The following is a 24,441-nucleotide window of genomic DNA, read 5'->3' on the forward strand; positions in this document are numbered from 1 at the left end:
TTATCAAAAAAACAAAACAAAGAAAACATAATAAAGAAAATAACTTTTCTTTTCACACAACACTAATCATGGATCAGTCTGAGGATCATAACCTCTGATAAAAATGACCAAAACTTCATGGTATCACACTATTTAACCGCAATTTAATAATAATGAAAAACCGAAGATAGGACAAATACGCAGAAAAAGCACCTGGTAAAGTTGTATCAACTTCAGCACTGAATAGTGTAGCTTTGTTATAAGCTTGTTAATTAGTCAGGGTATCTGCTCAGGTAGCAATAACATCAAGTATTTGAGAATTGTGAAGTTAGTACATTTTTTGCATATAGGAGAATGTATCACTGTACTAAAATTTTATTCAAATATTTTTTCTTTAGAAACTCGGGCACCAAAATGTTTCCTTTTTAAAACTCAACAATCGGCCAGACAACTGCAATCGGTGCATCTGCAGTGAAAAATATGAAAATAAATGTAAAAAAAACAACAGCAATAATTCAAAAATTGAAACGTAGCAAAGCGGCCACCTCTGTTTCAGTGTTATATTCCCACCATGACTCTCCATGGGCCTCCATAATGACATAATGACTCTAATGTACATAATAATTAGTAATTAGAGATTCCTTCTTACATAGGAATTGAAAATGGATTCAAAAAAGGAAGTTAAGGAACTAATAAAGGAGAGAAATGAACCAGAAATAAATACATGATAGTCAGATCAATAAATCTGTTTCAGTTACAATGTTTTGAGAAAATGTAAATATTGAGCCAGTTTATTGTTTTTGTGCCAGTTGCAAATGTTCCTAGTTTCATTCCACTTGATGTGGAAAATGTGCAGAATCGTCCTCTGAAGTCTCACAGCAGAGAGCCAGAGTGGTTCTGCAGCTGAACTCAAACAGGAACTGGAATCTCCTTCACTCCAAGACCAGACTTTCTTTCTTCTGTGTCCATTTCTCTGAGAGTCCTAATAGTTTGTGACAGTAGAATTGGGACACATGAGCTTCACACACCAAACCAAAGCGTTTAAACCGTGATGCTGTTAAAACAGACATGATGTGAGGGAGCAGAACCAGGAAGTACTTTTTTATCCTCTGAGGAAGAGGAGAAGAAGTAGAAGTAGGAGGAGGAGGAATGGGCTGGCTTGTATGGAAGAAGCCAGAGGCTGAGGGTGACTTAAGCATCCAAACACCGCCACCTGGTGGCCATTCCTGAGCACTAAAAATCCAGGGTTCGTAGAAAATCCCTAAGAAAGTAACTTTGCCAAAGCCGCATAAAAGTTAGCATTTCTTTTGTGAGATTGAGTCTTTTCATCCTCAAATTTCCACATGATCATTGAAACATTTTCTGTTTTCTTTTTTCTGCTGCTGTGCGTGCGCGTGTGTGTGTGTACAGGTAAACTGTCTCTGGAGGAATTCATCAAAGGAGCAAAAAGCGACCCGTCTATTGTCCGCCTGCTGCAGTGCGACCCCAGCAGCGCCGGCCAGTTCTAAACCCGAGGCAGCGCCGCGATCTGTAAGCCTCACACTCCATCGGGCTCTTCCACTAAAAGTTCATTTGAGGCAGTTAGAGGACAGGGAACGCCTCATCGGTTCAGAGTCGTGCAAACCTGACTGCGGTGCTGATGTAACAGAGGCAGGGCGGAGGTCCAGCCTCACTAGCCGTTCTCTTCTCCCACGAAGCCTGGTTCCTCCCAGCAGCCCGCGCTGTAGGAGGTGACCTGGTAGGCTGCAGCTAAACCTGCAGAAAAATCGATTTAAAGCCATTAAATGTCATTTATAGACATTTGCGAAATGTTACTTTATCGGACAAAAAGTGCGTTGGTTCAGTTTTCTTTTAAAGTCCTACTTTCACCATCTCTGCTTAGAGACAGGTCTAGTCCAGGCTGATCAGATTCACGTTTTCTGTTGCATATTGTAAAAGTTTCCCAGATTCCAGCCTGACAAACTGTGAACGCTGCAAAAACACAAAATCTCACCAAGTATTTATTTATTTTTATCTGGTTTCTAGTGTAAATAAGACAAAACTGACATACAAATAACTTTTCATCAAGTCATAGGTGAGTGGTGTCAAAAATCTTTTGCCCATGAGGCCAAAACTGGCAAATGGAAACTAATGCAGACCACAAAATTCACTCAATTTAAAACGCAAAAAGGAGTTTATTGTGATTCTTCTCGTTTTAACCTTTACCTGCTTGAAAGTGAACACCATTTTTATTAAATTTGTAAATCCCTAATGATCCAAAAGGTAAGCAAAAAACTTTGCACAAATGTTTGGGGTCGTCAGTTGTTTTCTGTTTTGTTAGTAAGTTTTTTTTTACAGTTGTTGACTCGTTGTCATGGGGCCGATCAACATCATTTCAAGAGCCACAAATGGCCCTCGTGCCACACTGTGGACACCAATGATACATCAGCCTCTTTTAAGTAAACAATAGCTTAATCAATACTGGCTCCACTGGCAGATTATTTTACTTTTAACATGGGGAAAATGTCTTGCAAGTGAAATAATTTCTCAGTTGAACTGTTGAGAAATTATTTACCTAAAACTAGCTCCTACATGTTGCAGGGAATCGTTCTTCTAGATTCATTTTTTTCCCCTATTTCAAGTGTGCTAAACTGGAAAATAGATCAACAATAACTGAAGAATTGCTTTTTTGCAATGAAAGACATTTTCTCATTTTTCCAACACTGAATGAAAAAAAAAGAAAAACCGCTGTCAAGAAAAAAAAGGGGGATGGAGGGGTTGCTTTTTATGCAGCTCCTTTTAACATAATGGGTTCAGCAGCACTTCGTAACAATGTGTTTGGTGAGATATTACTTTCCACTCACTGAGGGTGAAGTGTGAGTTTGCTCTAACAGGTAGAGGGGAAGCGCTGTGACCTCAGTGTGAGTCAGTGGATTCCCAGCAGTGGTGATTAACTCAGGGCCAGAACTCAGCCAGAACTCACTGAGTGACGCTGCAGACCGACTGCAGCTTGGTGAAAGCGTCCTGCCGCTGCGCAGTAACAATACGCAGATATACAGCGTGCCATCTGAGCGCCACATTAAAGGGACGGCACTCCTGATCTCAACTCCTTTAAGGTTTTAAAATATACAGATTTCACATTACACAGATCAATTCCACTCATTCGGATGTTTTGAAAGCCTTTATTTCTGTTATTTGTGGCGATTTTCCACTTGCAGCTGATGAAAACATGACATTTAAAATGAGGATTTTATATCCGACCGATAAGAAAATGAATACAGAATTGTGAGTTTAGTGAAACATCTGTTTAATACTTGTTTTCAGGGTGTTATTTTCAAAAGATAGTTTTAATTTGACAAAAAAAAAAAAAGCACTGACGCTTGTCAGCAAGTGATAAAAGGGAAAAATATTCAGGCAGTATGAATGGCTGTGCTAGACATTCTTACGTTATGTAGATCCATGCAGATATTAAAATAATTTGAGACATTGACTGACTGCAGATTGTTTTTTTTGCAGTGCTTCTTTGGGTGACTCTACATGCCTGTAACTCTGCACTATGGAGTAGACTGATGATGAAGAATGACAAGATGAAGATGAAGAAGAAGCCAGGCCTTCAACATGTATTGAGGACTTTTTAAAGACGGCCGCAGGAGCCTAATTCTTCGTTAATATTCCCCTCCCTCCCTCTTCTATGACCCTCTACTCGACCCACCAACTCAACAGATGTCTGTGTCTGAAATCCAGGCAAAATCCTGGAGACCACCATCACCTCCGGCCCCTTTCTGACTGTAACTCCTCCTCAGTTCTCCTGTAGGCCTGTTAGAGTGGAGACGGTTCACCGTAGGGTGTGTGTATATATGCAGTGTAAACTGGAGTCTCTGTGTCAGTGTCTTTGCTTGGCTCACTGTTCTCTCAAATCTTCCAGTTAGGCCCACACAGAGCGCCGCGCGTGACAGACTGAGCGCGTGCAGAAGAGAGAGGGAGAGACAGCAGGCGCTGCAGGTGAGCAAGAGAGGACCTGTGAAGTCTGTCCTTCGCTCACGACGAGTCCCCATTTCATTTTCTTCTTTTCTACTGTAAGACGTGTTTTTGTTTCGTTCCAGGTTTTTTTTTTTTTTTTTGTAAACTTGATAGACTGTTTGTTTTATATATCGTGCTGGAACGGACGCGTCGCGTAACATTATGCTACTATGCATACGCTCCTGGATCCGTACTTAGACTTTGTGACGAGCGTCCCTCTCCCTGCGTCTGGTCCTCTTGTGTTTTATTTTGAAATGACGGAAGTGAGAGCACAGGAAGTGCTGCTGTGCTCCAGCTTCTCACACAACACACTTTAGTCCTAACAGTGTAGAGTAGGTATTTGTTTAAAGCTCATTGAGCAGTTCCATGTAGTCCAGAACGTTCTCTTCCGAACACAGTTGTGGTGAAATAATAATAATAAAAATAATAATAATAGAAGATGTTTATTTAAATGTCGCCAGATATCAAGCATGCGGACCAGATTCTTTTATTTCGACTAAAAAAGCGAGGCCTCGCGCGCTCTTAACGTGTTTCATGAAATGCTGCATGTAGTCGTCGGGTCTACAGGCGCGTGAACTAACGCCACACGTTTGCATGTGACTTAAGCGCATGTGTGTTTATAACTGTAAAGTTCATCGACACTCAAACTGGCAGCGGAACGAAACGGCGGGCTGTCGGGTCAAACATCGAGCGCGTGCCGGCGGACGCGCGTGGGAGGATTCGCTCGGGTTTTTCCGCCTCCTCGCTCGGCTTCGTGCCGGAGGAGGGAGGGAGAGAGAAAGAGAAGAGAGAGAGAGAGAGAGAGACTGCAGCCCGAGCCGGATCCGCCCCGCGAATGTAACCGAGCAACGAGAAGCTTTGAATGTTCAGAAAAATGCTAAAGACCAACAGAGAATCCCAACCACCCCAGCGATGCTGTCACAATGTGTCGCTTTTACTGTTTTTTTAAATAAATGTACACGAAGAAGCTTTTCTTATAAAAGGAGAGAGGAAAAATGAGGTGTAATATTTCTGTCAAACAAATTCGCGAATTGTGATCAAGTGCCAAATGAAAACAAAACAGTATTGTATAAATTTCTACTATAGAATGGTTATATGTTGAACAAAAATGTTTGTAATAGTTGAATTTTGTAGGTTTTGTAAGGTATCCTGTATTTTAGTGACTTGATGTTTTGAAACACAGGATTCTCTTATTTTTTGGTCTATTAAAAGGCGAGCATTAAATCCATGGCATACTGCGTGCACGACGTATTCATGTGGTGTGTGTGTGGTTCATTTAAATTCTGTCTCGCGTTGGACGGGAAAAACCAAAGGGTCTTTGTTAAAATGTCGCTTTTATCATGTAGAAAAATTAGACCAAGATCATTTAATGTGTTTTTCACCTCTCGTGCGACCTTTGACCTGCGCAACAGAAATGCTGCACCGTCAGCAGCTTTTCATATTTATATGCTGCTCCAATCCTTAACTAGACAAATGAAAAGAAGTGCAAAACTTCAAGGCTTAGATAAAAACTTTTTTCTTGCAAAAACACAATTTTAAAACCTCCAGAAGTGACTTCGTCCTCAACATTTAGATTTTCTTGCAACCAAACAGACACACAGACTTCTGCATATAAAACTATATTGAATGATTCACGAATAAGACTGTACATCATGGTGCTAAAGACAGAATGACACATAAGTTGACACAAAATATCATTGACAGTATAGTTAAAAGTAGAGGAAAGTAAAGCTCTGATGTGAAATCTCAAAGTTGTATAAACCTCTTCAGTTTGGAGCAAATATCATAAATAATGTTGGAAAGAACCCAGAAAAAAACACTTTAGTGCTTCCATGGCATTTAAAATTTACAACTATTTACAACTCGCATGCAAACTTTTGACATACCAAAAAAATGCAACAATCTGAAAAAAGTCAGTTAAAAAAAAAAACAAGGAAAAACATAGAAACGACTTTCTAGAGGAATAATGTTCAGCAGTAAACAGAAAATCTGCCTGTACCATGAATAATGCCAGATCACATCAACCTGCACTGATTTTGGGCGAGTCAGGAAGCAGACGAGGCGCCAACAGCAGATCTTTATTGTGTTCATCCTGGAACCTCAGCAAACCAGCATGTTGCTTTATGTGGATCTGGAATGTCATCAGCTCCAACGGAATAAAATAAAAAAAAAAACTGTTCAGCAAGCGACTGCTACCAGGTAACATCCACATAATATCGCACATTTTGGCTCTTTGTGTAAAAAAAACCTCTTAACCAGGCTGCCTTGGTAAGACTGCCGCGTGGCGTTCAGGGAACCCCGCTCGGTGCCGTTATTAACGGTTACCTGCGATGCTTGCGAGTGTCTACCCAGTTCTACTGCCTCACTCGGCAGGCATCTTCTCCGTCCGTATAATGTAACGACTGAATCCCGCGCTGAGGCTGACGGAGGTCAGATTTCTGACAGGGTGACGTGAAACGAGTCGGCTGAGCTCTCCAAGGCCAGGATGAAGGTGTCCTCGTTGGAGTAGTGCTGGATGATGTTGTTGTCCATGTTCACCAGGACCCTGTGGTTCATAAAAACAAGGAATGCTGTTAAAAACAGAAGAGACTGAAGAACACAGAGCCAGGGTTATAGCTAATACCTTACTTCCTGGTTATGCCTTTATATATATTGACCTTATCAAAATGTTTGAAAGCAACCTTAAGTGTATTTTGCATTAGTACGTATTTTGCTTTCCAAGCGAAAGCCGGGACATCCCTGTGGTTTTCCACATGTCATCAACCGGACGTCTTGTGTCTGTGAGCTTTCTCACCCTTTTTTGCTTTTCTGATAAACTTTAGCGATCTTCTCAACGGGCACTGTGTATTTCTCAGAAATCTATGAAGATAAAGTAAAAGAAAAAAGAAATGTGAAAAGTATTCCAGGTGCAGATGAAGCATTTCACGTTTCAACCATTGAACATGAAAAGGCAGATGGCTCACCGCCTCCATCAGCGCTCTGAGGGTTGGGGCGTGCAGCATTAAGGCATCAAACACCTCGTCACACTCCTTCCTCACATACAGCAGAACTAGAACAGAAGGAGCAAAGCAAAACATTTTACACCTGGAATAAACTACAATCCATATTTGGAAACAAAAACAAGAATCTGGCCGGGATTAGAAAAATTCACCTTTCCGTTCAGGCTCCACTCTGGACTTCTTGGGCTGCGGTGGGCAGATCTCTTCCTGACTTGGCATCGTCTTCTTAGGAAGCCCTCTGATGAACGCATGAACAGACAAACAGCCCAGAATATCAATACTTCAGTTGAAAATCAGTCGTTTAGGACGCAGACAAATGGTTTTGTTTCCAAAGTCTCTCCTGTCGCACCACGTTTCAGGACAACACATCTCAACGGTCGAACACAAACCCTCTGTGTCGTACTGAGCCGCAGCAGGCAGGACGTCAAACAGAACCAGCGATGCTCACCTCTCCACAAGAACCTCGTCGGTGCTGACGGCAAACACCTGCAGGAAGCGCCAGAAAGAAGTGAGAGGCGCTCGGCCGGACGGAGGCGGCGAGCGTCACGCCGGATGTGTCAGCGAACCGACTGGATCCTCACCTGCCCCGCTCTCTGCAGGTTCCCGAAGTGGACATCAGGGATGAACAGGACCGGCTGGGAATCCAGGTCCAGTATGCTTTTGAACAGCGTACTTTCAGCCTTCCTCATGGGGGAGCTCGACCCCAAGCTGCTGTTCTTTCCTAATTAAGAGAGAGAGAGAGAGAGAGAGAGAGCGCTCAGCATGTTTTTAAGCAAACTCTTAAAGGGGCAGGAATGTGTTTTTAAGACTCATTGAGCTATGAGTCTCTAATAAGTAACTATGTTACTTTCACCTGTTATAAAAAGTCAAATATGACTTAAAACATTTTTGACTTTGTAATTTAACGCCTTGAAACTGGGTCTCTGTCTCTTTAAAAATCCTTGTTCTGTCTTTCTTAAGTGATCGCACCCTTAGAGGTTTTTACCAGCATTGCACTGAGAAGTGCCCGAAGCTGAAGGATCATCAACTGCTGTTTAAGAGAGAAACACCATTTCTTTCAACAGAGAAGACGGTTTACGATCCACATTTGCAACCATTTAGCAGTGCTGATCATAAAACCTGCCAGCTTCAGACCTCGCCGTCACATTCCTGTGTCTGTCTACAATGAGCTCAGCAGATGTGCAGTTCTGACAGGTGTTTGCTAATTGCTGCTGACTAGTCTGAAGGGTCTGAGTGGAGGAATCCTGGGTGAGTGCTGCTCTGTGAGGCAGAAGCTCAGACGAGGAGCTGCACCGCCTTCGAGACGCCATTCAGCATTTTGCCATGGAGATGAAAGGATTTCTCAAACACGCAGGAAAGAATGAAAAGCATGTTTTTGAAGAGGGGATAAAATTACAACATGACGTAAAGCTCAAAAAAGTCGGTTTTAGGTAATACTGCCTAAAACCGGTATAGTTCAAACATTTGCTTCCATAAAAGAAAACGCTTGCTAACATCATTTTACATCAAATTAGTTTAAGTTAGTTAATGTTTAGAAAGAACTAAACAGCATGCATCACCTTTTATCCTCCTCCTTAGTTGCTTCTTCTCCTCATCGCGTAGCTTCCTCTCAGCTCCCTGCAGATGGGGGGACAGAATGGGGGAAAAGGGAAAACGGCAATTAAAAAGAACAGATCCACCCGGGTCCAGTCAGCCTCGCTGAGCAGACGGCTCCCGTTGCCTTTGACCTCCTCACCTTGTCACAGAAGACCTTGATCTGAGCGAAGGCCCTGTGGACGGGCCGGCTGCTGCAGCTGTTGTAGCTGTAGGTGTCGATCTGGATTATCAGAGGCATGCCCTTCACTCCCTTCTGAGACGAGAAGTCTGTGCTCAGACAGTTGACAGAGATATAGACCTGCAGGACGGAAAGACAAAAAAATAAAAATAAAAACACCTTAAACTGATTTTTTTTCCCTCTTTTAGCTTCCCTTCATTGGCTCCCTATTGAATCCATGATTTTCCATCTTGCATGCAAAGCCCTTAATAATCACCTCCATCATACATCAGAGATGTGATTGTATGTTCCTATCAGAGCACTTCGCTCTCATACTGCGGGTTTCTGCTGGTTCCTAGAGCTTCTAAAGGTAGAATGGGAGACGGATCCTTTTGTTCTCAGACTCCCAGTTTTAGTCCATGAGGCAGACACCCGGTCTACTTTCACAACCAGGCTTAAAACTTTCCTTTTTTGATAAAAGCTTATAGATGTATGCTGCAGAAGACTGACCACTTTTCCTCATTATGCTACATTCTCCTACTGTTCTCCAATTTTGCATATTTCAGCCTCTAACTTCATGTTTTCCCTGTGACATAATTCCAGTGGCGATCGTGCGGCCCGAGTCAGAACTGTGTTTATTTAAACTAGATCATCTAAAAAGATGATCTTGACACTTCCTGATGTTTATGATGGACATACCTGATTGCTGTCACAACCTTGCCTGAGTAAACCCAGATCACAATCACAGCCTGTGAGTCACAGCTCCACACATGTTCACAACTCTTGTTGAAAAGCAGGTTACATTGATAAGATGGAGAGACGAACGTCTCTCACACTGGGCTGAAGGACACAAGACCCTGGCTGAAAAGAAGTTTGTTTGTGGTAGGCTTCTATTTTGAAAGTACTAATCCCTCTGTGTTAAGATCAACTTCCTGAAGGTAACCTAATGGCTTCACCATTATGCCCCCTGGTGCTCATTCTGGGTGTAGCAGCTCATCATGCAAGTCCAGATTGATTTGATGGCCTTGATGTGTGTCAACATACATTCAAATTAGATGATTCCTTCTGGACTCTTACCTCAGGGACAAACGCTTTCCCTCTGTAAGCCGAGTTAACATGGAAAGCAGCATGTAGACCGTTTTTCTTCTTCTTTGAACGTTGTGTTTGAGTTTTCAGGAGGATTTTTTTGACCGTTCTTTACAATGGTGAGATGACTGAGAACCGGTTCTCAATTCCGACGTCGTCAATGTCACAACGGCGGTCTCGCTCCTGTCAAGAATGTACCAGAGACTCATCTCTTCCAAGAATACCTCATCTGACCAACCTTTAACACATCTGACTCACACCTGCAGCTCCTTACATGTTGGCCTTAAAGCCTGCCAACATGTGCCATCACAGTCTTAGTCCTCCCGTAAGTACCGCTTCCCCACACTTGATCAGATAAAAACCACCTGGTTGACTATGTTTGAGCTCTCTCGGTAAACACCTCCCTGTTTATACTTGGTATGCAGGTAAAAAGAAAAGGAAAGTGAGAAGAAATCCACGGTCCGTGTCTAGACATGTTGGAGAGCCAGCAGGATGAGTGGGATGTGACAGGAGTTTCTTTCTTCCTCCCAAAGAAAGAAAGAAACATTCATCTGTTCCACCGGTGTAGGGACTGCATAGGCCGCTTGGGTCGCTCCCTCTTAATAAAAGTTATTCTGCCAACTACAGACAAGGAGGGCGGGGGAAACCACATTTCCATGACTGCTAGTCCATCACAGTTGTTCCCCATGACTGCGCCAACACCCTTCCCTCGAATCTAAAAGCTAACGCAGCAGACGACCAGGTACTGTAATTCATGCCACAAACCGCCTCCGTTTCAAAAAAAAGTGAAGTTTTGACAGTTGCTAGGTGAGTGTCAACATAACCCCCAACATGTAAAGACTTCTGCAATGCCATTAGTGTAGCAACTGCTGCTCACCATCATTAATCTAGGAGCAGCAGCCGGTCTTCCAAAGAGTGAACGTTCCAGAACGTTCCCTGCAGCATTGTTTGGAGAAACTGCTAAAAACCCCCAAGAGCTCCATAATAATCCCTGAAGTCATATTGGGATACGATGAGGTCACAGAGTAGCTGATCTGACAGTTAGCGTACACTACATTGTAGTGATGGTGTTCATGAGTTTAGGTTTGATCAGTCTTATAAATAAGATCTAAAAAAAAAAAGAAAAGAAAAGTCAGTGAAGGATGAGGCAGCTCCCTTATTACACTCATATCATCCAGAAAGTTCTCACATCGCTGCACTTTTTCCATATCTTGCTACGTTATTCCAAATTATATCTAATTAATCTAAAATTCTACACTTACATGCCCTATTACGGTAAAGCAGAAGAAAAGCAGTCAAATTTGCAAAACATGACTGTTTAGCAAATTTATTAATAACAGAAAACCAAGACATAACTTTTGACCTTTGCCTTTTGTTGATCCACCAAGGCAGCAATTGCAACCTCAGGTTTCTTTGAGTGTGATGCTGCACACTTAGCACACCCAAAGCAAGGGAGGCAGATTCAACCATTTAATATTTCTTTGCACTTTTTATGCTCCGTCATGTTTGGTGGAGACCAAATCAAATTCCTGAGTCTATTTTCCACCACTGCTTCCAAAGTGACATGAAGAGAACCTGAATATATTAATATATTCTATTGTTTTGTTCCCCTCAAGTCTTGAAGCAAGAACAGTCTGTTCACGTAAACCTCTAATCATTAAAAAAAAAAAAAAGCAGTCTTGTAATGTATCAACGGCTTACATCAGGCTTAAAGAAATAGAAGAAAGCAGTAAAGCGTCTGTGAAAGGTCGAGTGTGAGGTGTGTGTAAGCATCGACAAGTTTGAGGACTAGAAAAAAAAAGTTTCCTGAGAACCTAGAAACTTTGTTTTCTCTGGTCAAATTAGAGTAAAGTCACAAAACTGGCACATCAGCAGGTTAATTACTACAGTAAAAAATTTTCAAAGAAATCAAGGTCTAGTCAAAACCCAGATCTCAAACTGTGTCTGGATTTGACTCAGTTTGACACATGTTCAAACTTCAACATGTTGCAGCAATGTTTTAAATAAACTAGTTCCAAAAATTCTCTGCAACAAACTCATGAAGCAAACAACTAAAGAGAGAAGTTACTGTTAGAATCAGGTTTTTAACCAATACTCTGCTGGCAGTTATAGAAACAAAGTTATATTCTATTGATAAAAGCAGAGGGATTTTTTTTCAGTCGTCGACAAAGAAATCGGTTGTTCATCACTGTGATTTAGTGCACAGTGATGACAGAAGGTCACAGTGTCATTAAGTGAACAGGAACAGTTCACTTAATGAACAAGCCCCACTTCACATGAATCTCAGACAAGCCCCACTTCACATGAATCTCAGACAAGCCCCACTTCACATGAATCTCAGACAAGCCCCACTTCACATGAATCTCAGACAAGCCCCACTTCACATGAATCTCAGGCAAGCCCCACTTCACATGAATCTCACATTTTTGGGGAGGTAGATGGAGGCCTAGACTTCAAATAAAATCAACATGTTGGTTCAACTTCTAAAACTCAAACCACACCCAGAAAGAAAGAAGAAAAATCACAGAGGGGCAGAGTACAGTGTAAACACTCCTCCAAATATAGCTACATCCAGGAACATATTCTCATGACTGATGCCAAATCATATAAACCTAACACAAACACCTGTAGATTTTTCCGGTAAAACGGGACGGGCGGCTTGAGCAAACAGGTCGGCGGAGACGGATAACGGTTAGGTGAGCTCTCACCGCGGCTCAGCAAACAGTTTCCCACTGCGCTGTATCAACAGCGTCGTGCCCCAACCTGCAGAGGTGAGGGTTGATTTCTGTGAAAGCCTAAAGCGCAAATGGGCCTCCTACGCAGCACCGCCGATTCCCACCTCCACCGACCCAAGCCAGTCACAGTTTCCCCGCCCGTGCGCGTGTGTGTGAAAATGCGTGTTTTAATTATGTAATATTATTCAGAAAATAAGGAATAAAAAAAAAAAAATACAAAGAGCCCTAACTCATTCCATCCCAACACAGTCATCATGGTGAATTTCACAGCCTTCAACGCAATAAAGATAATGAGGCCACATCCAAAGCGACACACAGTGGCCACACCTGGAACACACCTGGAACACACCAGGAACACACCTGGAACACACCTGGAACACACCAGGAACACACCTGGAACACACCAGGAACACACCTGGAACACACCAGGAACACACCAGGAACACACCTGGAACACACCAGGAACACACCTGGAACACACCGCTTCAACGGTTCACATGATGGGAAAGTCAAAAGAAATTTCAGGAAGAGAACTGATGCGCTGCACTCATCTGATGCATCCTGAGAACAATTTAGCGATGCTTGAAGTAAAGCTGCATTGAAACATTACACACAGACACAACTATCATGCCGCTCAGGAAGGACCAGGATTCTGTGTTCCAGAAATGAACGGATTCTGGTCCAAAATGTCCAAATCACCCCCAAAATAAAAGTCAAAACTTTGTGTAACATTCAGCATCCAGAATGAAACGTTTTCTGCAGCATCACAGGCAGAAAGGCCACTCAGCAACGAAGAAGTCGTTACTCCAAAGAAATTGACAAAAAAAAAAAACAATCACTGTTTGTAAGTTAACACAGGAAGGTTTGAGCAAAATCCATATTATTCAGCAGCAGTGCTAGAAAATACTGATTTTGAAGACATTAATATATAAATCTCTGATATACTCTTTTTTTCATTATTGTGGCAATTAGCAAACAGAAATAATTCTGCTCATTCTAACTGATTTAAAACAAGAGAAGTTTAGTCTAATGAGAAAAAAAACTGTCTTGTTATTCAGGGTATCTAAACTTCTGGTTTCAGCTGTAGCTGATTTTTTTATTCAGTTATAATACAAATTAAAAGATGCTGCTAATTAAACTATCCTGTCTCAGATGGAACCACTTGTGCAATCATGTTCTCTAAGCAGTAGAAGAACACGGTACAGTGAACACATGAGGGGAGCGCTGCAGCGGAAACCTGCCCAAAACCAACAGAGCACACAGAAGGCCTGTGGCAAACCGTAAATATTTACAGTCAAACCTGCAAAGCCGCAATTACCAGCCTGGGTTTCTGTACAGCCGTTTAAAGAGTGATGCTCGGCCCGAGTGTGAGACAGCAGGGTCACTGCTGCTGGCCGCAGACTTCCTGCAAATATGGCTTCTGTCTTCATCCAAGTGAAACTATTTTTTTACATGCTCTACAATAAGCTCAACATAATGAATGGACGTGAAAATGGATCTGTGCTTCATGCGAGATCTGATGGACGGACATACTGGACTGCATGTCGTCGCGGTGATCGGCCGGGTTCTGAAAACTTCAAATCCCAGCATGCCTCTGCTGCTGTTGGTTCTTACCTTGGCTTCTTCGCTCACGTCCCAGGTGAAAGACACGGCGTTGTAGGCGATTTCCTCCACGTTCCCGATGGTGCTGAAGCTCTCCTTGTAGTCAGCTGGATGCAAAGACAAGAAACACGAGAGAACGGTTTCAGACGGGGTTAAGATTATGATTTAAAACCTTAATTTTGAAATGTTGTGCAAAAAACTGTCCTGGACATTAAGGATGCAATAATGTAAAACTTTGAGTCGATACCAATATGCCATATTAATATTGCTGTTATGACCGATGACAGAGATACACCTTTATATTTATATATAGAACTTTACACATGTTTACACACACAGAGATAGATATAGTAAGATTTAGATACACATATATTTTCCTGCCCTTTCAACACTGTAAAATCACCAACACACTGACACTGCTGGAGTTCAACACTCCACGGTCATATGACCAAACAAACACCAAATGACCAATCCCCGAAAAACAAACAGCAACAAGATGGAAATCAGTATCAGTTGATATCAAACTTTATTCTTTTTTTTTTCCTTGCCAGACCGATAGCAGCCACGTTGGCGACAGTGAATAGTGAAGGAGGAGAACGTCCTATTTTACAGCTTGTTTAAAGTCAAACTGATTAACTGGAATATTTCAAATGGTTTTGTGGGTTAATGGGAAGATTAAGTTGTACAGCACCTGTATAACTTAATAACTTAATGTCAACACTTTATTTCATCGATGAGACAATATGGTGGTGACATCATGTAGTATAAACCAGATCCCTTTTTTACAGTGGCCCTGAGATGCAAAACACTACAACATTAACAAAAACACAACAACATTAACAAAAACACAACAACATTAACGAAAACACAACAACATTAACAAAAACACAACAACATTAACGAAAGCACTACAACATTAAGGAAAACACAACGGAAGAGGTAGGTCCCAGTGGGAGACCTAAGAAGTCGCTGATTGGACGACAGGTCGTTTTACTTTTGAACCGGAAGTTATGCTGGAGTGCTTCGTTTGATTGAAAACCTAAGGAAGCGGGAATACAGTCACTTCGCCATGTATTGCCCGAACTGTGGAAAGGAGGTGGTTGAGCCGTCACCAAATTTTTGCAGTAATTGTGGCAAGAGGCTTCAAGAAACTTGTATGGAGGATACTCCACAATGTTCAAGTAAGTTAAAAGTATAAAGGAAGATTCATATTTCTTATGGATGTAGTAACTTGCTAACGCTAGTGGTCTCCAGACCGTGTCCACTGTCATCTAGTTGTTCATTATAAATGCAATTAAAAGTACACAAAGTCGCTATAATACAGCAGAATTGTATTAGCTATATATCGTAAGGTCCGTTACAGCCTTAGGCACTACTGTTTTAGGATAATTGGTGTCGTTCTGGTTCTGCTGCACTGCGATCAGGCTAGCCGCCTTTTGGAAGCGAACTCGCACTTAATTTATACTTGTGGCAGCTTTACTTCAGTTCGTAATACATATCGTCTGTTTGCATGAATGTGATGTGCGACATTTTTTCTTTGCTTTACTTCTAGCACAACAGACTGTCCCATCCTGCCGTACACCAGCCCTCAGCACCTTCCTTGAATAGAAAAATGAGGAGCGACCAAAGTATTCTCTTGGGAGAAAGGGGTTAAGACAAAAGGTAGAAATGAAAGTTCGGGTAGTAGGTGCTAAATTCGGTTCCCCTGTGTCGGGAGCGATCATTACAGCCAGAGAGACGAATGAGGCGGATCTGACCATTTTCACGTCGCTTCTGATCGATTTCTCGGTAAAACAACTCATATAATCATGTGAAGGTTGTAACATTGAGTTTAATTGGCAGCTGTTGTTTAAAAAATTGTATAATAAATAAATAAACAAGATCTTCTGATGCTGTTTTTGTTATTTTATACGCCAAGAGAATCGCTCTTTTTCCAACGTTTCTCACGTAAGCCTGGCAGAAATAAGTCAGGCACCAAACACAGTTTTCCCAACACGTAGTGTGTATGTAAAGATTTTTGAGAATTTGGAAACAGTTGTTCTTTATTCCCCAAGGTTCGGTAAGGGTAGAAAGAATGGAGGAAATTATAATCTGGTCCCCCTCCATAATATGGGAACAACTTAATTTACCAGCAAGATTTTTTTCTCTGTTTATTCCACTCATCATCAACAATAACTCCTGTGATTTTGGTAGAATTTGCTCCTTGTGTGCCAGAGTTATGATGAGGGAACCATATATTTTAGGTGACTAAAATAATCTGTTCCCCCTTCAAAACATGGGGACTATTTACCAACAAGTCTTCAACTGTGCTTATTCATCTCTTCATCAACAACAAATTATTTGAAAACATTTGCTCTTTATTTGCCAGAGATATGAGGGGGAACCATATTTTAGCCACCTGAAATAATGTGTCCCTTCCAAAACATGGGAACCAATTAATTTACCAGGAAAATGTTCTCTTCATTTCTCAAAGGTAAGTGGCCTTGGGATTTAAACTATCTTTCCACAGCTGTCTTAATCACATTATCCTTCTCGAAAAACCATCAATGCACCCTGAGATGGCCAAGCCGAATGGCTTGTTTTGTCGTAGCCATCTACATGCTATATGTAATTGGGCCACGTGGAGGGATACGTGCGTCTTGTAAACCTGCGAGTTCTCAGAGCGATGCCTTGAGGATTCAGCTGCCTCAGCAGTCTCATTACAACATCACGTTTGACACGCAGGTTGTGTTTTAGTTTGAGAACTGCCACATGGTCCGATAGCCAAATAATTGCCCTGGTCCTCTAAGCTCGGACATAATGACACGTCTCACTTCAGGAAGTGGAGAGTAGTTGCCTCTTCAATGCAGCCCTGCTACTTTCAAATGAGTCTTTACTGAACGCATGCTAACCGACACTTCGTGGTTGGTCTGGAGCATGTCCAGTATCACCTCGTAAGTATGTCCTGACTCAAAATATTTACGAATAACAGTACTAAGGTTTGGATCACTGAGAACATTCTTGTTTTCAGCAATCAAGTTAAAGCCAGAATAACTTCCGGTTCAAAAGTAAAACGACCTGTCGTCCAATCAGCGACTTCTTAGGTCTCCCACTGGGACCTACCTCTTCCGTTGTGTTTTCCTTAATGTTGTAGTGCTTTTCGTTAATGTTGTTGTGTTTTTGTTGTGTGTTTTTTTAATGTTGTGTTTTCTTAATGTTGTCGTGTTTTTGTTAATGTTGTGTTTTCGTTAATGTAGTGTTTTTCGTTAATGTTGTCGTGTTTTTGTTGTGTTGTGTTTTTCTTAATGTTGTGTGTTTTCTTAATGTTGTTGTTTTTCTTAATGTTGTCGTGTTTTTTAATGTTGTCGTGTTTTTCTTAATGTTGTGTTTTTCTTAATGTTGTTGTGTTTTTCTTAATGTTGTGTTTTCTTAATGTTGTCGTGTTTTTCGTTAATGTTGTCGTGTTTTTGTTAATGTCGTGTTTTCGTTAATGTTGTAGTGCTTTCCTTAATGTTGTAGTGTTTTGCACCTCAGGGCCACCGTACTTTTTTGTCTTTCAAAATTCCACATATTACAAACACATTGTTTAACTGAAAACATTCATTTTCACCAGTTCTACAGACAAAATAATCCAAATATATCGGGACTTAATATTTGAATAAATGAACCTGCTGAACTTCCCTGACCTCTGGTCGTTTAGCAGTCCGGCCAAAACAATCTGAATCTCTAAATCAGAGTTTATGAGTTCAACACGTTTTTTTCCCTCTTCTATTCCCCTTATCTTACCCACGTGGTAAGATAAGGGGATATCTTATCCCGTATCTCTGAGTAAATCAAAATCAGATGCGCAAATATTTTCACTTCTTAAATCCGATTTCCAACTAAGAATAAATTTTAAAAATCATCTCTTCACAGCCCAGTCACGCATTCATTTCCACTCTTATCCACTGTGCAGCAAGTCCATGCCAGCAATGTTAGCGGCGTGAACTTGCCCCACACAGTAAAACCCACTAGTGGATGACAGATCGTGTTCATTCCTGAGTATTTAGGCCGCAGGTTGAGGCCTGCCTCTTGAATGATCATACAGGATATGGCCGCAATCCAGGCTTGCACTCATTTCTCCATAACGTCTATGCAAATGCAGCCCCACTGGCTGTTCACATGACTCCTGTGGGAATCGAACATCAACTGTTATTCAAATCTAATCCGGTTTTACAGCACAGCAGGTGGAGGGATTCTCCGTCAGGTGTCCCGCCTTGTTTTTCTTGTAGAGTAAGGGGGAAAAGTTAGCAGTTCCTGAGAGTAACAGCTAAAGGTAATCTGTGTAAAAATAAAAAATAAAAAAAATTATATATATGTAAAACGATTTTTTAAAATCCTCTTACCAATATCCAGTACCCTTTGTTTTGCAGTATGTTGTCTGGAATGCCAGTACTTCCAGTTCTTTAGCTGGTCGTCTCTGGACTTGTCTTCCCCAAACACCACCATGATCACACTCTGCGTGACGAAGCACAGTCACGCAGCGTTACGAGGGCCGAGCGCGTGCGGCTTTTAGCCGGGACTCCCAGGATCCCTCACCTGCACCACGGTGTCCCGCTGCAGGTCGGAGCTTCCCTGGGAGGCGTGCCGCTCGCCGCCGGACGCTCGGCCCCCGGACAGACAGTGGGCCGACCTGTAGCCGCTGTCGGACAGAGACAAGGCGTAGAACTGGCCCCGGTTCAGGTAGGCCATGGGGCCCTCTCCTTGGCGCGGCCGCAGCGACATGTTGGCCTCCAGGCTGTAGGAGAAGCAGTCACTGCAAGACATTGAGTTCTCAAATCCTTAAAGTGTTTTGTCAAAATATACCCACAAGTTTTCATGCAAAGAACAAGTCAAGGTAGTGAATATGTGGAAAGATTTTTACTAATAATTTGTATCATGTGGTTCGTATTCCATTCTAATCCTGACGCTAAAGATTAGCAATTTGCTATTCTAATTATTCAGATGATTAATATGAAAATAAAAAAAAACATTCTGCAGATTTTTCATTTCACCACTCAAGCCTTTTTATAAGGTGTTAGAAAAACATCAAAAGATGGAAATAAACAATTCCTCTTCTAAAAATGAGAAAATAAAGATTTTATTGCCTAAAACGTAGCAGCGGCATTCCGTTAGTGAACGCCTGCGTCGCTTGTAGCAAAGGATAAATCTGCAGCTAAAACAACACTAAAATAGTGAGGTAACTTCTAAAACATTGTGACTGGGAGCTGAAGCTAACCGATTTAGTAATCTGTTATTCCATCAATTAATCAGATTTTAAAACTTGGCACAGTCAGCAGATTTTTCCATTTGGCCACTTAAGTCTTTTTGGACAATATTAGAAATACATTAAAAAGACACAAACAAACAAATAATTTATTAATTTTTTGAATGAGAAAATTACCCAAAATGCAATAATGCAGCTTTTCTTTAATGAACAAGATCATTGGTAGCAAAGGATGAACTTGCAGATAGAAACAAGATAAGTTCAGACCTGGACGTCAATACAGTGAGGAACTGATCTGGTGTTTATGGTTTGGATTAACAGATTCATATTTTGACCGCAAAAGGTGGTTAATAGGAGAATTTATTTTAAACAGAGTTTGAAGCTGAAACTCCCACATGAGGAGGACATTTATATATATTTTTTACAGTAAAAGGGTTTTTTGTAACTTGAGAATGTGAATATTTTGTGTACAACTTTAACTTAAATACTGCTCTGACTGTGCTGTTCTTTCAGAAAATTTCTTTTTTTTTTTAGTCTGTATTCTCCAGGTAACGATTAACCGATTGCTAAGTTAGTTGACAATTATTTCATCACGACTAATCATTTGAGCCCCTCTCTGCTCCCTGGCAGTATCATGTCCTGAAACTATACTGGAAATGATACTATAATGAAAATGAGCAATTAATCAACTAATTAATTAATTAATTAATCAATCTCATAGTGAATTCTAATTAGCTTGATCATTTCCATTGTGAGGATGAGAATAATTTTACCACCCAGTAATTTTTCTCATCGTGACAAGCCTATCTTTATGTGAACATAAAGTCTTACATTGGTAGTTGATGGAAGGACACGTCGACTCGTGAAGATCGATTTCTGTGATAAATCTGGAACAAAGAAAACAAGTGTGTTTTAAAGAAAACCCGGAAAGTCGAGCAGAAGACGGGGAACACAGAACTCGTATGCAGGATGCGGCACCTGACCTCTTCCACCATGCGTTCCTCATGCGTGCTGTCCGGAGGGCTGCTCTGCTCCTCCTTTTGGTACCCAGAGAGCGACAAGTCGTAGCAGCTCTGCTCATAAAGCATCTTCTGCTGCTCTCTGGGTTCCTCCAGGTGGGAACTTAAAACCGGGGTGGACGCCTGGCTCTCCGTTTTCACCAGGGCGAGAGGCGCACAGCCACCGCCTTTACTGTCTCCTCCTCTGGTATCGGAGGCAACGGCGGCAGCGGCACGCTTGGAGCCGTGGTGTTCTGCCGTGGAGCCGTTCAGAGAGAGGTTCACCGGCATGGACCTCAGGGCCTGACTGTGGTGATCCAGGACGTCTGGGCCGCCGTAGGCTTCGGAGGGATCCAGGGGTGGGACACCTCCGAACGAGCGCTTTCTCTCTCTAGGAACCTGAACGGATTTAAGGCAACAGAAAAGATAAGAACTAAAACCTGAACTCATTACTGAGCTCCACACAGGACAGAAGAGGGAAAAAAATTAGACTTAGTCTTACTTTATTGTCATTGCTCAAAGAAACATAAGTAAAATTGGCAATTAAATATTATCGATTGGCCACCGGAGCACACACAGAAACACAAGTGTGCCTTTAATTACATAATAAGCAAATAGTAATATGTCGCTAAATATATACAACTTAATATTTTCAAGCGGTCTTAGACAGTTTTAGTGATGGGATTGTTGAGCAGTCTGATGGCCAGTCAGACAGCTATTTCTGAGTCTGGCTGTTCTGCAGGATGCTACGGAATCTCCTGCCAGAAGCCAACCGGATGAACAAACCATGGAGGGGATGAGTGGAGTCAGAGAGGATCTGAACTGCTTCACCACTCTTTGCAGAGACTTCCAGTCTGAGGCCTTGCAGTTCCCAGACCAGATGGAGATGCTGCTGGTCAGCAGGCTCTTGATGGTTCCTCTGTAGAAGGTGGAGAGAATGGGAGGCGGGAGGGAAGCTCTTCTCATTCTTAGAAAGTAGGAGCACTGCTGTGCCTTTTTATACAGTGAAGTGATATAAGGTGTCCAGCTGAGGTTGTTTGTAATGTGAACCCCCAGGAACTTAGTGCTGCTAACGATCTCCACTGCTTTGTCGTTAACGAGGAGTGGTGTGTGGTTCAGTCGAGACCTTCTGAAGTCGACAATGATTTGTGTGTGTGTGTGTGTGTATGAGTGTCCATGTTTGTGTGTGCGTGCGTGTGCGTATGCGTGTGCATGTGTGTGTGTGCAAAGTCATCCTTTCTGACCTTGTAGTAATCATACAGCAGCCCCAGAGCTGCCACACTGTCCTCATCTCCATTGATGCTCATCATGGCCTTGGTGGCAGCGATCAGCGGGTTCTCCAGGTAGTTCTTCCATGCCTCATCCTCGTTGCTGAACACTCTGCGGGGGGCCACCGACATTTCATTGGGCACCACCACCACCAGCCGTTTACTGCTGAGACGATTGGAAAGTGGGAAGAGACAGAGAGCGTTGGGTGTCAGATCAAAGTCAATCTGTCAACACGGGACAACAGTCTGTGGAGCCAACAGGCATGCCTCAGGCTGTTTTCTCACCAGACTTCTGTCTGATATGGTGAACAGGACTCATTTCAGACGGGCTAAGAACGCAAACTATGACCGTGAATCATATCTTTGTCACACAATATTCAAAAAATAATCATAAAACATCTTCATCTGAGCATATGCTATTATTTAGAATCAGAAACAGGGTCAGCAATCAACACATCTCCTAATATGTTTACGTTGCGCTTAAATAACGCGGGTTTCCTTGTTTTCCTCATTAAGCTAGGTTCTAGTTGTGCTTAATTGTCTAAATATTGATGGGGTTTATTATTACTATGCGTAAATTTCAAACCAGCGTGTAAAAAAAAAAGAGAGCGAGAGAGAGAGAGAGAGAGAGAGAGAGAGAGAGAGAGAGAGAGAGAGAGAGAGAGGTAATGGCTTTGTCTTACTTGTCCAGGTCCATGTTGCTCTCTGTAGTAATTTCTTTGGACTGGCGCGAGAAACCGGCCTTTCGAGTTGGCTCGGGTCACTTTGTTTGGGGCTCTTCAAACTTCGGCAGCCGGGGCCCCTGAGGCTGTCTCTGAGGAGGCTCTCGATGAAAACAGCCAACAGAAGAGGAGGTAGTCTTACCAGCTACACCGGGGTCCGCTGCCCATCTTATTACTGTCGAGTTAAAAAAACAAGAAGACATCAAACTAACTTCATTAAGAAGAAACTTGTGTAGAACTATTTAGTTACGAGGTATAAAGGTGTTCAGTGCAGCACTTAAAGAGGCAGGGCGAATGAGGAAACGGGGGCGGCTTTGCTGATTGGTCAAACGACTACATACAGGTGGCGCATTCTTGTTCCTATTGGTGGAGCCACAGACGAGAGGGTTGTCTTAAAAGGACAGGACAGCGATGTGGGCTTCATGTTTATTTTTAATGTGGTACAGGGAATACGTTTTAGATAGATACATTTAGATAGATCAGTTTTATTACAGACAAGGCAGCTAAGACTGCCTTGGTGTACACCTGCAGCGTATGTTTTGATGTACATTCCAGACTCAAAGTCTGGAATAAAAAGAAAAACAAAGAACAATAAAAGAATAAAAGTACATCAAAACAAGAAAAAACAGCTACTATCCGTTCAGGAGACAATCATACCAGTGTCTCCAGAGTACAGATGAGTATTTCACTGTACTGTATTTAACATTCGTTAACAGTAAAATAATTATATTATTAGACTCGTTTACACGACAAATGCATCATTAGAAGCCACTTTCAGTCTTTGAAGACTGTTTTTTTTTTAGTTGTGCTGTATACAGTGATGTACATTAAGATCTGAACAAGTTCAGTTTCACTTCATCAGAACAGAATCCAAACTTACGGACAAGGATGTTTGCCTGAGCATATAGCATTCGAACCTGATGGTAAATGTCCTCATCATCAGAAAAACGGTAGGTCAACACATGACCAAGATATTTTACTTCATTTGATGCATTCAATAAAGTCCCAGATAGCTTGAAGTTAGGAAATACCCCATACTTGTCCTCCTTTGTCGACGGATCAAGATGATACTTTTTGATGGATTAACTTTAACATGTAGTTCACCATTTGCGAAACAGATATTGAGCAGCTTCTGAAGACCAGCTGGATTTAGTCTAAAAATCACCAGGCCATCAGCATACATTAAGTGATTAATAATAGTATCACCAACCATGCACCCAGTTCTACACAGGTTTAACTGCTTAGAGAGGTCAATTACATAAAAATTAAATAATATTGGCGTTTTAATTCTGGATTAACAGTTATTGGTTCTTTGAGGGATTTTTACTCATTTTATTTTTGCATAACTTTGGGTGTGTTGGTGTAAATAACCTCAAACAGCCCAATTGCATTGTCTGGAGTATTTATTTATGTATTCTAAATATTTCTATGTATGTACACAAGAATATATAGAGATATATAGAGATATATAGCTTATTTAGCGACTTTGCATATGTAGCTGACAGTATGGACACCCAGCAGAAGCACAAAAATAACTACAAATGCATTTTTAATAGTTTAGAATGTTTTTATGCTCAGCAAATTTATTACAAATAAAATAACATATATGAAAACTGGGCTGCACAGTGGTGCAGTTGGTGGCACTGTTGCCCTGCAGCAGGAAGGTCCTGGGTTCGATTCCCATCCTGGGGTCCTTCTACATGGACTTTGCATGTTCTCCCTGTGCATGCATGGATTCTCTCCTGATACTCCATCTTCCTCCCACAGTCCAAAAACATGGACTCTCTAAATTCTCCCGAGGTGTGAGTGTGTGCGCATAGTTTGTCCTGTCTGTCTCTGTGTTGCCCTGTGACAGACTGGCAACCTGTCCACTGTGTCCCCTGCCTCTTGCCTGAAACGTTTGCTGGAGTCAGGCAGCAGCAGCCCTCCTGACCCCATTAGGGACAAGGGTGTAATAAAAAAAGAGTGGAAATATGAAAACTTTCATGTCTTTAACTGCAAATCTCACAATAAAGGGTTCTGAAACCATACCGTTACAGTAACATTGCATATATATTTACAAATTATACAGACAAG

The 24,441-nt window shown here is 41.8% G+C and overlaps 2 protein-coding genes across 7 annotated transcripts in view; one reads left to right on the plus strand and one right to left on the minus strand.

The window, feature by feature from the left end:
- The window catches only part of LOC129367464 (neurocalcin-delta A), a 62,391-nt gene extending 57,162 nt beyond the window's left edge, over positions 1 to 5,229 (plus strand). For all 5 annotated transcript variants that reach the window (XM_055041896.1, XM_055041898.1, XM_055041899.1 and 2 more), the window contains 2 exons: positions 1,390 to 1,509; positions 3,475 to 5,229. In XM_055041896.1, coding sequence (XP_054897871.1) covers positions 1,390 to 1,487 — 98 coding nt within the window. In that variant the 3' untranslated portion in view covers positions 1,488 to 1,509; positions 3,475 to 5,229. The remainder of the gene's footprint in view (positions 1 to 1,389; positions 1,510 to 3,474) is intronic.
- Positions 5,230 to 5,581: 352 nt separating this feature from the next.
- On the minus strand, positions 5,582 to 22,628 carry LOC129367462 (grainyhead-like protein 2 homolog). 2 transcript variants are annotated; one of them, XM_055041895.1, is made up of 15 exons: positions 22,327 to 22,628; positions 21,620 to 21,806; positions 20,361 to 20,774; positions 20,209 to 20,264; positions 18,711 to 18,927; positions 18,518 to 18,629; positions 14,166 to 14,260; positions 8,713 to 8,871; positions 8,537 to 8,594; positions 7,559 to 7,698; positions 7,426 to 7,463; positions 7,130 to 7,215; positions 6,942 to 7,027; positions 6,773 to 6,837; positions 5,582 to 6,523 (listed from the first exon to the last, which is right to left on the minus strand). In XM_055041895.1, exons 1-15 carry the CDS (start codon positions 22,338 to 22,340, stop codon positions 6,409 to 6,411), a joined length of 1,842 nt encoding a protein of 613 aa, XP_054897870.1. In that variant the 5' UTR covers positions 22,341 to 22,628; the 3' UTR covers positions 5,582 to 6,408. The 2 variants fall into 2 exon arrangements, with proteins under 2 accessions (XP_054897870.1, XP_054897868.1); XM_055041893.1 differs by having other exon boundaries at positions 21,620 to 21,809.
- Positions 22,629 to 24,441: the final 1,813 nt, after the last annotated feature.

The sequence above is a fragment of the Poeciliopsis prolifica genome, unplaced genomic scaffold (genome assembly GCF_027474105.1).
Source record: "Poeciliopsis prolifica strain line A6 unplaced genomic scaffold, Auburn_PproV2 SCAFFOLD017, whole genome shotgun sequence".
Classification (NCBI taxonomy): Eukaryota; Metazoa; Chordata; class Actinopteri; order Cyprinodontiformes; family Poeciliidae; genus Poeciliopsis; species Poeciliopsis prolifica.